The sequence below is a fragment of the Pseudorasbora parva genome, chromosome 6 (genome assembly GCF_024679245.1).
Source record: "Pseudorasbora parva isolate DD20220531a chromosome 6, ASM2467924v1, whole genome shotgun sequence".
NCBI classification, from domain to species: Eukaryota; Metazoa; Chordata; class Actinopteri; order Cypriniformes; family Gobionidae; genus Pseudorasbora; species Pseudorasbora parva.
The window spans coordinates 16,686,814-16,699,874 of record NC_090177.1 but is presented as its reverse complement, the minus strand read 5'-3'; the positions used below and the strand labels follow the sequence as shown (position 1 = coordinate 16,699,874).

The 13,061-nt window shown below is 38.3% G+C and overlaps 1 protein-coding gene across 1 annotated transcript; it reads right to left on the bottom strand.

Moving 5' to 3' along the window:
- Positions 1 to 11,633: 11,633 nt before the first annotated feature.
- rprm3 (reprimo, TP53 dependent G2 arrest mediator homolog 3) lies at positions 11,634 to 12,493 on the bottom strand. Its single transcript, XM_067445822.1, has one exon. The coding sequence runs from the start codon at positions 12,298 to 12,300 to the stop codon at positions 11,989 to 11,991; it is 312 nt and encodes a 103-aa protein (XP_067301923.1). The 5' UTR covers positions 12,301 to 12,493; the 3' UTR covers positions 11,634 to 11,988.
- Positions 12,494 to 13,061: the final 568 nt, after the last annotated feature.

Here is a 13,061-nt window from a genome sequence, read left to right as displayed (position 1 = left end):
TAAAAAAAAGAAATGGGAACAAATCTAAGTCCGGGCACTCAATAGGATGCAAAAGTAAAAAAGCCTTTATTGGTAAGGCTAAAACATTAAAACACCAAAGCGTATCGGCCCATTGGCTTTCATAAGGCTGTTGGTAATATTACTTCATAATTGCTGTAATATTGTTTTAATGTTACCTAGGCCTACATATACTATAGATGTACAATAAATGGAGAGAGCATTCGTTTTTATTTTATTTTTATTAAAAATAAATAACCTTAATTTGTTTAAATTTAAGATTTGAAATGGTAAATTTATATTAAAAAATGCAGGTGTGATTTGCACTCAAATGCAACACCTACAATTATTTCAAAGCAAAGCTTGTTTCTCAGATGACCTTGATATAAACACCCATAAAACAAGCCTTTCATAAGAAAATACATTTATAATAATACGCAGCCAGTAACTCAAGCTGTCAATTCTCATTAAAATCGTGTTATGCAATATTTGGTGTGCTGTACAAACATTTGCGCTTTGTAGTAGTGGCTGGGCTTAAAATGCCTTTTGCTGTCAATCACATTTAGACTCGTTGGACTGAACAAAAAGGAAGGGATGGAGGGAAAAACACTCTGTCACTTCCTGTTCCTCACACACCACTGGAGTGATGGGTCGCTCTGTCCTGACTGTGATGGAAAGGTATTGCAGCTGTTACTCCCAAATGCAGAGCGAAAGTCTGGGGCTTGTGGGAAGACAGAGATAGTATTAGAGCATTTGCATTTGTGCATGGAAAGAGAACAATCACAACAAAAATGTCTTGACATTAACGGAATTAAAAAGGCATCTCTGTGTGTATGACTAATGCCATACTAAAGCATCATTCAATTAAAGTCTATTTTAAGATCTTTGGGATAGTTCACCCAAAAATAAGAGTTAAAAAACACAGATATGCGAATCCATTTTAAACCCTGTGGCTCGTGATGATACATTGATGTCTTAAAGCTACACTGTAATATTTTCCCCCATCTAGCGGTGTAAAGGTATATGACCATCCAGTGAATATTAGTTTCAGTTCCTCTCAATTCCGATTTCGTTTTAACTCCTACGGTGGCCAATTTAGTCCAAGATTAACATGGCAATCCCCCTCTTCACATTCGACACAGGGCCATTGAGTGTTAAAACACAAAAGGCAAAGCTTGAATTTACGGGTATGTCCCTCTTTGGCTAATGTACTCTCAGGATGGAGGGACAACATGGCGACCGGCATTCGAACCCTCACCCGTATGTAATTTCAATGGCATATTATACATTTACAAGAATACTTTATTACGTGACAGAAGTAAATATACATTAATGAGCACATATATTTTTTAAAGAACTAGGTGTTTTTAGCTAAGAATAAAATAACAAAATTACACAGTGTGGCTTTATGACACAACGATCGGTTTCTATGAGAAATCAAACAGTATTTATTTTTTTGACTCATATCAGACAAATCTCATCTAGTATTTCCCCATGCCATTACTTCTGCCAAAGAAGGTCAAAATACCAGCACGATCAGCCACAGGGTTTAATATGGATTCGTATGTCTGTGTTTTTTTATTCTCCTAGAATAATATCCCATTGACAGGCATTAAACAGCACAGTAACTGTTGCAATGAAAAATCTTCCATTTGTGTTCTACAGTCCCTGACAAATGTCTTGTCGCTTATCTATTTTCTAGAAATACCTGATATTAACCTGTCTTTTAATTAATTCATTGGTGTTAGAAATAGCTCATATGAAAAGCTAAAACCCTCCCAAATGATGTTTAATGAACTGAAATAAATAATTTTCACAGAAAAAAATATTTATCATTTAATCAAGACAGAAAGGTCAAATTTTGGCAAGACAAGTTTTGTCGCCTATGCAGAAATTGAACAAATTTACTGCAAATACAAAAATATGTCAGCAAATTAAAGGGGGGGTGAAATGCTGTTTCATGCATACTGATCTTTTTACACTGTTAAAGACTTGGAATCCCATACTAAACATGGACAAAGTTTCAAAAGTTAAGGTGGACGTTTGATGGGAGTATTTCTTTGTCAAAAATACTACTTCCGGTTAGTCATAAGTTTCGGCAAGTTTTTTGCTATCATGCGTCCCCTTTGACGTTAATGGGGGCGGAATTTCCTTGTATGGGCCTTACGGACAATTCTACCGGAAGCGCGTGAGAGAGAGAGAGGGAGAGAGCGAAAGTAACAGGCTACGCCCATCAAAGCGCTGGCTCGTAGGCTGCTGCACAGGTGATGTGCACAATTACAATGTCATCAAAAAAGTGCGTTTTTGGTTGCCAGACCAAGACAGTCCTGCACAGATTCCCCAAAAACCCCGCGTTAAGGCAACAGTGGATGTAATTTGCTTTTCCGGATCAGCAACTGAGTTGCGCGAATGTTTATATCTGTTCGCTGCATTTCGGTGCCGACTGTTTCATAAACAAGGCCCAGCTCGACGCCGGATTTTCCCGATCGCCTAATGCTGAAGGATGGAGCAGTCCCAACGTTAGAACCGCAGGCGGTGAGTGAGACTGCTTCAAATGTCTGTGCTTTTGCCTATGCTCACACAAAGAGGGGGGAAATATGTTGAACTAAATAAGCACGCTTCTTCATTCAAATGCGCTACTGTTCCGTGTCTTTCTATGTAAACACTAACTTAACCTGCCGTGCAAAACCAGTCCGTTTACTGTCTACACAAACCACGCGTAAACACACAAACACACATGCACAACTGCACTTCCCACATGTACACCTTCAAAGACAAAAAATACGACGATATAATTCAAGTATAAATATGTAAATAACAAGCCGCTAAGCATATTATATAGTTAGTGTATAACTTGTACCACATAGAGACGTCCTGCTCTAGTCGTTTTTGCTGCTGCTCCTGTTCAACTGCAGCCTCTGGGTCTGATTCCGGATCATAGATGTATGGCTGTATCTGATTAAAAGCCATATTTTTATTTTGAATAAAGTTTTTTTCCCGCTGTTAGGGATGACACAGCTTTACGACGCACTCGACTCAACACAATAGCAGCGGCGTGCACACGTCATTATTTAGCTCCGCTCACACGACACGCCCCCACCCGCTCGGCTTTTTTCGGAAAGACTCGGAACAGCGCATCTTTCTTATATAATTATAAAAAAAATAAAGACTTTTCGGAGATATGCAGGATGCAATGCTCCTCTATAGGTACTCAAGATTGACATGACACTGACTGAAACTGAGTGTTTCACCCCCCCTTTAAGTTGTGGTGCTGTGAGATCCAAATGTAATATCTTGTATGACTTCCATGAGCTTGAAGGACTGCATCCATGCGGTCTGGCAAGGATTCATACAATTTATTGAAGTCATCAGGAATAGCTAAGAAAGCAGTCTTGCATGCCTCCCAGAGTTCATCTATATTCTTTTGTTTCGTCTTCCATGAGTCCTCTTTCATCCTACCCCACATATGCTCAGTGATGTTCATGTCTGGTTACTGGGCTGGCCAATCCTGGAGCATCTTGATCTTCTTCGCCTTGAGGAACTTTAATGTGGAGATGGAAGTATGCAATGGAGCACCGTCCTGCTGCAGAATTTGGCCTCTTTTATGGTTGGGAATATAAGAGGTAGCTAAGATTTCTTGGTATTTTAGACTATTGATGTTGCCTTCCACCCTGCAGATCTCTCGCACACCCCCATACTGGATGTAACCCCAGACCATGATTTTTCCGCCGCCAAACTTCACTGTTTTCTGGGTGAATCTCGGATCCATTCAGGCACCAGTAGATCTCCTGCAATATTTGTGGCGACTGGTGTAATTCAACAGAAGATTCATCTGAAAAATCCACCTTCTGCCACTTTTCCTGCGTCCATCCTTTTAGCAGGCTGTGGGCCTTGGCAAATGCCACACGGTTTTTCAATTGTCTTTTGTTTAGTGCTGGCTTCTGGGCACTGATTCGACCATGGAGGCCATTTTAAGACATAATCCGACAAACTTCTGGTTGACACAGGGACTTCAAGTGACCAGGTCTCGTGGAGCTCTGCTGCAGTGGAAAATGGGCTGGCCTTGGATTCTTGAGCCAACAAATGGTCCTCTCGAGCAGTTGTCTTGCGGGGTCTGGAGACGTTTTTGACAAGCCCAGGTCAGGCAGTCTCTTCAAATCTTTTTTTATCCTCTGTACTTGACGCTGAGACACATTGAAGGTGTCTGCTACATCAGCAGTGGATCTGGTCTTCAGCCTCTTGATAATCAAAACTTTAGTCTCTGGGTGAATCTTAGGCATGTTTGCAGAGGTCTAGTTGCAGTTGATGTGAAGGTCTAGTGTACTGGGGTTCTTTTTATACACACTTGAGACCTAATTGATCCATTATTAGTCACATGTGAAGCTCGTATGACAAGGTGACAACACTTATGTCTTTGCAAAAATTGACTCAATGGGCTTTACCAAGCTGTGAATATTAGAATACTTTTTGAAAGTTTAGTTTTTCACTGAAACATTATCACAAGCTGGTGGGATTAAAATGAGCCATTTCTTGTAAAAAAAATCTTGATTAGAAATATATTTCAGCGGCACTTTAGGTCAATTTGTACACAAGCGACAAGACTTTTGTCAGGGACTGTACTGAAGAAACAAACACGTACATCTTGGATGCCATGGTGGTAAGCAGAATAGCATCAATTTCCTTTTGGGGTGAACTCTCCCTTTAAATGCTATATATAATATGTTGTTGTTCTATGATGCTTGCAGCTATAAGAGATTCTTCTTTTGTGTAACACTTAATAATATTTTTTTTTTTTACTCATTCAACAGTTAACTTATTCAATTACCTTGAAAAATTGATACAAAATATTGAATACTTTGTGTGTGTGGGTGGGTATGTGTCTCGGAGCCAAAACATGCTGGCATCAATGATGAGCTCACCCATTATTTTACCACAAATGAGATTATGCAAAATGGATAACAGCTGTGCAACAGTGAAACTCAACCATTCACGTGCAAATCCATTAATTAAATTCTCTAAAGAACTATATTCTAGAATTCTTCCAAATGAAGGATACTGTAGGGAATGCTGAGTGTCAGTCAAGGGTAACTGCAGGTTATGTGATGGTGTGATTAAATGCATCAAGTTTTACTCCCGAAGTCACGCAGTTAGTCTCCAGAGAAGCATTTTTAGACCTTGTCCCCTGTGGCTTTTCAGCAGACCCTTGATTTTGTATAACATCTGTCAACGATGAGTAAAAATGCTGATTACTTGTGAGAGTGAAAGCTGTCAGATATGATCTAAAAATAAGAGATTTCGTAGATGGAGAATGGTTGTGGATTCACTTCAAATTAGTTTAGGTAGGGGATTGTTATATTATGTTTTTCTTAGTGTAAGTCTGATACAAGCTTGGTGGCAAACAGTGACTTCCTGTGCACTAGTACTGCAGCATCACTATGCTCCTCTTGTTTTACGCAATCGCTTATTGCGTAACGGTTAAAGTGGGTGCACCTCACCTAGTCCCTTTTTTAAATGCTAACATGTATTTTAGAGACCTCACATTTCCCCCCGTCTTTTTTACTCTGACATTTCCCCTGTTCCATAGCCTTTCTAAAGCTCTTTCAGTTCGTAATGCCACGTCACTTCTCAGGGCCGCACCGCTGTCTGACAGCCACTACCACCGGGAGTGACCTTTTCTTCCATTCCTTTCATCCATGCTACCACTCGCTCTCGGTTTATCTTAAAAGAAGGGCTGAGGAAATACAAAGCAATCACGGCATCAATCATTCAGTGCCTCTCTGAGGAACATTCATGAGAACCTGTAGCAAGATTCTCTATTTTTAGCTTTGTCATCATGATCTTCATGATATTCGGAGGGAGAAAAATTAGATATGCATAGAGTGAAAAAAATGTTTACATTTTCAGTGTGAAATATTTTAAATATTTAAACGCCAGATGTGCATAATACCTACCCATAATATATATTAATCACAGACAGGCCCAGATGGAATCAGCAATATATTTTTTGTAGGCTATAGTTCAAATCATATATATGTATTATGATTGTTGAAGTGAATAACACTGATCATCTATTCATCACTGCACCTGTTAGTGGGTGAGAGATATTAGGCAGCAAGGGAATATTTTGTCCTCAAAGTTGATGTGTTAGAGGCATGAAAAATGTCAAGCATAAGGATTTGAGTGAGTTTTGCAAGGGCCAAATTGTGATGGATAGACGACTGGGTCAGAACATCTCCAAAACTGCAGCTCTTGTGAGGTGTTCCCAGTCTGCAGTGTTCAGTATCTGTCAAAAGTGGTCCAAGGAAGAAACGGTGAACTAGTGATCTAGGCTCATTGATGCATATACAGTATTGTTCAAAATAATAGCAGTACAATGTGACTAACCAGAATAATCAAGGTTTTTAGTATATTTTTTTATTGCTACGTGGCAAACAAGTTACCAGTAGGTTCAGTAGATTGTCAGAAAACAAATGAGACCCAGCATTCATGATATGCACGCTCTTAAGGCTGTGCAATTGGGCAATTAGTTGAAAGGGGTGTGTTCAAAAAAATAGCAGTGTCTACCTTTGACTGTACAAACATTTTTTTTTTCCTGGGATTTAGCAATCCTGTGAATCACTAAACTAATATTTAGTTGTATGACCACAGTTTTTTAAAACTGCTTGACATCTGTGTGGCATGGAGTCAACCAACTTGTGGCACCTCTCAGCTGTTATTCCACTCCATGATTCTTTAACACAATTCCACAATTCATTCACATTTCTTGGTTTTGCTTCAGAAACAGCATTTTTGATATCACCCCACAAGTTCTCAATTGGATTAAGGTCTGGAGATTGGGCTGGCCACTCCATAACATTAATTTTGTTGGTTTGGAACCAAGACTTTGCCCGTTTACTAGTGTGTTTTGGGTCATTGTCTTGTTGAAACAACTGTTTCAAGGGCATGTCCTCTTCAGCATAGGGCAACATGACCTCTTCAAGTATTTTAACATATGCAAACTGATCCATGATCCCTGGTATGCGATAAATAGGCCCAACACCATAGTAGGAGAAACATGCCCATATCATGATGCTTGCACCTCCATGCTTCACTGTCTTCACTGTGTACTGTGGCTTGAATTCAGAGTTTGGGGGTAGTCTCACAAACTGCCTGTGGCCCTTGGACCCAAAAAGAACAATTTTACTCTCATCAGTCCACAAAATGTTCCTCCATTTCTCTTTAGGCCAGTTGATGTGTTCTTTGGCAAATTGTAACCTCTTCTGCACATGCCTTTTTTTTAACAGAGGGACTTTGCGGGGGATTCTTGAAAATAGATTAGCTTCACACAGACGTCTTCTAACTGTCACAGTACTTACAGGTAACTCCAGACTGTCTTTGATCATCCTGGAGGTGATCATTGGCTGAGCCTTTGCCATTCTGGTTATTCTTCTATCCATTTTGATGGTTGTCTTCCGTTTTCTTCCACATCTCTCTGGTTTTGCTCTCCATTTTAAGGCATTGGAGATCATTTTAGCTGAACAGCCTCATTTTTTTGCACCTCTTTATAGGTTTTCCCCTCTCTAATCAACTTTTTAATCAAAGTACGCTGTTCTTCTGAACAATGTCTTGAACGACCCATTTTCCTCAGCTTTCAAATGCATGTTCAACAAGTGTTGGCTTCATCCTTAAATAGGGGCCACCTGATTCACACCTGTTTCTTCACAAAATTGATGACCTCAGTGATTGAATGCCACACTGCTATTTTTTTGAACACACCCCTTTCAACTAATTCAACTTATTGCCCAATTGCACAGCCTTAAGAGCGTGCATATCATGAATGCTGGGTCTCATTTGTTTTCTGAGAATCTACTGAACCTACTGGTAACTTGTTTGCCACGTAGCAATAAAAAAATATACGAAAAACCTTGATTATTCTGGTTAGTCACATTGTACTGCTATTATTTTGAACAATACTGTAGAAAGCAAAGTCTGGTTTATACGGTCCGATCAAACAGACTAACTAACTGTTTCTGATAGATGGGTGTCAGAATGCACAGTATATCGCAGTTTGCTGCATATGCGGCTGTATAGTCACAGATCTGTCAGGGTATGTATAAATATATTAAAAGTTATTAATTCCTGAAATGGTAAAGCTGTATTTTCAGCATCATTATGCCAGTCTCCAGGGTCACATAATCCTTCAGAAATTGTTCTAATATGCTGATTTGCTGCTGCTCAAGAAACATTTCTTATCATCATCAATGTTGAAACCAGTGGTTCTGCGTAGGACTCTTTGATGAATAGAACGTTTATTAATTATAATTTTTTTTTAAACACTATGAATGTTTTTAGTAAAAGTAAATAAAACTTAAAGGGTTACTTCAGTGATTAGCATATGGCTTTGTATCAGTAAAAACCGTGGAGTATATTCAAGTGATTGTGCTCTGCCTCCTCATATCCCCCTGAGACGAGAGATTTATGCATTTTATTTCTGGAAGAATTCCTCCCATGACGCAAAAATCGTCAATTTGCGTCATGGGAGAATTTTTTTTTGCCAGACGCTAAAGACTACAGACAGCAGAGGGAGCCATTTCCACTTTTTTTTTAAACTCGCACATGGGGGGTGGGAGATTGCGCTCACAACCCTAGGCATTCAAGGAAACGGTGCGACCAGAGGAGCAAAGTAAGTGTTTCAACTTAATTAATTCCTATGAAAGTTAAGCTTCCAAATGCATGAACTGAAAATGCGCCAGACTGAACACACGCTGGGACTCTATCCCGCGAGTGTGGCCTCAGCTCTCATGACAAGAGCTCATTCAGCTCATCGGTATGTAATTGTAATTTGACTCCTGCAGTTTGTGCTGTGACACTCCCTCAGCAGTTAAATCACATATTGAACAGACACGTTCCGTTTTAATTGTAGTGTCTGTTCTCTAACTGAACTGATTTTATGAAAATGAACGTGGTCGCGGTGGCAAAGTGATCCAGTCACAGTGATTCAGTAGTTGTGACTTTGAAAGTGGCCTGGTAGGGCAGAGAAGCATTCTGGGAATTATAGTCTTTCATCCCCATGAGACAATTCATTTTCTGTCTTTTCTCAGTCTAGAACGCACCAAATAAAATAAAAATCACATTACTACTTCATTGAGAGTTTAAATACAGATTCATCTTCCCAGCGCTGAAGTACCCCTTTAAATAAAAATAAGTTAAAAAAATAATTGGCCTTGTCATAATTGTTTATGAATAACTGGAAACTGAATAAGCTTAAATTATTTGTTTATGGTATCAGAAACTGATGTTATAGTGGTGCATTAGCTTCATGAAAAGCACTGTGATTTAAAAAATAAGCAGCGATCAGTTACATGTGTCCAGCTGGGGTCTTATGATCTGAATGTTTTCGGATTGGGGTCAGTGATAGCAGTCAGCCTTAATCTCTAATTTGTATTATGGCCCTTTGTCCTCCAAATGCATGTATTTCAGCACCATCTGTTTAAGGCAGTGATTATATAGTAATGTCTTTGGCACGTTCTCAGCTGTCACATGTATTGCATTGAAAGGCTCTGACCATGTTTTAGTGATGTGATGCTTTTATAGAACTGTGTGTGTACAAATCAAGAGGACACGGTATTATCAAATCGATTTTAGAGAATCATGCAACATCTCTGTAATGTTACGTTTAGTTTTAAGAATACTGATATACAATAATGTTTATGCAAATAAAAACAAGGCTGCCGTTTTATATAGCAGTCCGTTAATGTAATTAATTCGGATACTGAGAGCCCCAGGGTAAAATTACATAATGTTACAGTTTGCCTGTTTGGTTTGAAACATTATGATTACATCCTTCATTAAAAAAATACTGTCTTCAAATATAATGTACCTCTTTATTATATTTTCCTAAGGCTAAAGCTGACGTGGAAAGGCTGTTGGTGAGTCAGCACAAAATCAAATTAAAAAGATGACATTTGGAATTCTCTTTAGCTGTTTGCTAGTGTTTAATCATGCTAAAATGTTAACATTATCCATTGGTTTTAATGGCACCAGCAACCAAGAACATTAGCATTACTGTTCATATATATTTATTTTTAAATGTTAAAAGCCTTTCCTTTCCTTCCCTATAACAAATTACTTAGAGACCGAATTATGCTCCACAAGTTGTAGGGCCCGTGCACACCTTGGTAGGACATTAATTGAATTACAGTGCACTGCAGTTAAATGTATTAAAAGCTTTGCACCAAACTGTGGTGTAATGCAGCTACAAGATAACGACAGAAGGAATAGATGGAACAATAGGCTCATATACTAATTTGTTTGTTGTCTCCTCTTTCTTTTGATTAATTTTATTCTTTTCTCAAACTTATATAACTCACATTATTGCTCTGCTGAAGACACTTTATGGTTGTACCTCTTGGACGGACCTGCAAGAAGGCTGAATACAGTTGCAAGAAAAAGTATGTGAACCCCTTGCTCAGTTAATAATTTTAACAAAATAAGAGATCATACCGAATGCATGTTATTTTCTTTTTTTAATGTAGTACTGTCCTGAATAAGATATTTTACACACATTCCACAAGACAAATAAATTGCTGAAATTATTAAAATGACCCCATTCAAAAGTTTCTTGATTCTTAATACTCTCTCAATCCCTGGATGATCCAGGGCTGTTTTTTTGTTTTTTGTGATGGTTGTTCTTGAGTTCTATTGTTTGTCCTGATCAGTTAGACTGCTCAATGTTCTTCAGAAAAATCCTCCAGGTCCCAAAAATGTTTCAACATTTCTAGCATATTTTGCATATTTGAACCCTTTCTAGCAGTGACTGCATGATTTTGAGATTCAGAAAAAGCTTCAAACATTCACTGATGCTCCAGAAGGAAACACGGCGATTAAGAGCCGGGGACACATTTCCCGGAAGACAAATCTTCAAATTCAAAACATTTTCACCCCCTCTGCTTTTAATGCATGTTTCCTTCTGGCGCATTCGTGAATGATTGCACCTTTTAGAATAGTTTTCTAAAGAGCATTTGGCAGTTTAACTGAAGGACAGACAAGAGACTCAAGAACAAGCATCACAAAACAAAAAAACAGCCGTGGATCATTTTAATGAATTCAGCTTTTTTTTTTTGTCTTGTTGATATGCAAACATCTTTTATGTAAAATATCTTATCTAGGACAGTACTAAATAAAATTAAAAAAAACATACATTTTGTACAATCTCCCTTATATTGTTCTCATTTTCACAGATTCTGCATTACTTTTTCTTGCAACTAAATGTAACTATATTCATGTATATTATGCATTCTGATAACCGGTGTCTTTCTATATATATATATATATATATATATATATATATATATATATATATATATATATATATATATATATATATATATATTTAACATAATCTCTTATATAATTAAAATGATAATGCATTGTCAAATAGTTGAAATGTAATGACAGCTCTGTAAACTAACTGGACAGATGTTAACAAATTGGTTAGTTAACTACATTGTTGTTTTGATTTATTCTGATTCAAAGGTCATTTAGAAACTAAAATAATGTTTTAGAATGCAGACTTAAATCCATGTTTCATTTCATTTTTAATCCACTTTGCATGCAAGTTCAGACAATGATCTTTCTTTAACCGACTGAAAATGATTTTAATGGAATCAATTTACGGTATGCTAATTATGAGTCACATAAATCAATTCAGGATTAAAAAAAAACAACTGACAATTTCTTCTCCGTTGGAATTGTTCTGGATCATAATGATTGTGTTTCTCTTTGTCTGCTCTTGTTGTTTCAGGTGATGTTTTGATAGAATATGTAGACAAATATTTAACACAACACACTTTTTACTTTAAAAATAAGTAATTGTCAAAGGTTCTGGTCCAAGGTAAAATAGCATAAACATTCATTTAGTTCAGCACTGTCATGGAAATCATACCAACAGGTGTCTTTCATTAAAGATGACCAGTTTGTGTCAGTTAAATCACAGCCCATAGTCTATTGCCCTCATGCAGCAATCATAATAATTTCCGCGTCGTTGGAAGGTCTTCTGTCCTCCACCAGCAGGTTTATCATACTCTCGGACTTGATGAGTAGATTGCACCCTAGGAAAAAGATGCCGAAAATGACAGTCAGTGACAACACACAGAGAACCGCTATCTGCACCAAACGCATGATGAACTGGTCGCGCTCGTCCTGAACCGGTGAGCCGAATCCGTCGTTGGTTGTCACCGAGAAGTTGCAGCATCCTCGGAGGCTTTCCAACGTATGCTTCGCTGTAGAGATTGTCCGGTTCAGTATTCCGTGTGAAACATTCATGTCGAGTTTTCTGTGACGTGCCTAACGAGTTTTAATATTTTAAAACTTCAAACGGGTACCGGGTTTGCCAAAGTCACTTGTGCGTTTCCATTGAAATCATATTTTAAAAGTAAAATATCGTCGTTAAGGCGTAATACGTGGAAGATAGTCTGGTTTATTTGTGATATAGGATGGAATGCATCATTCAAGCATCTCTGCGGCGGGTCTAGTGATGTCTGGAAGAGCGCTCTCCGCTATTTCAGTGCGCCTTTCAGCGCGCGCAGAGAGGCGCGGCCACGCGCACACACTTTCTTCTGAACTCGGGGGCGAGGAGGGGTGTCTTAAACTGTGTCTTGTGCAGGTTACGAGTCTGTTGGTCGGTAGGCTATGTCATATGTTTTGAAAGCGTTTCACACAAAATGTATAGTAACCACAGTTATGGCTCTGAATTGAGTAATGACACTATACTACAAAAGTGTCGTTACACTAGCTAGTCAGGAGACAACCGAGTCAGTTAGCCCATAAGATAAAACATGTGAAGAAAATTCAAGATAAACCAAGGTAAATATTACTACAGAATATTTGTATCATGCGATGTAGGCTAGTTCATTTCAAGATGTAGTAGCCTATTTTGTTTCAGTTTGCATGAAGTGTGAAAAGCCTGGGCATAGGATATTTATTTAGCAGCCTTAGCAGTGTGGGCCAATTTATTCCAAAAATGATTCAAATATAATTTCCACCACCACCACTTTCGTCATAGGCCTACTGTTTCGAGATAAATT

Excerpts from the sequence above, each read along its gene's own strand:
- rprm3 (XM_067445822.1), bottom strand. The coding sequence starts at position 12,300 with ATGAATGTTTCACACGGAATACTGAACCGGACAATCTCTACAGCGAAG.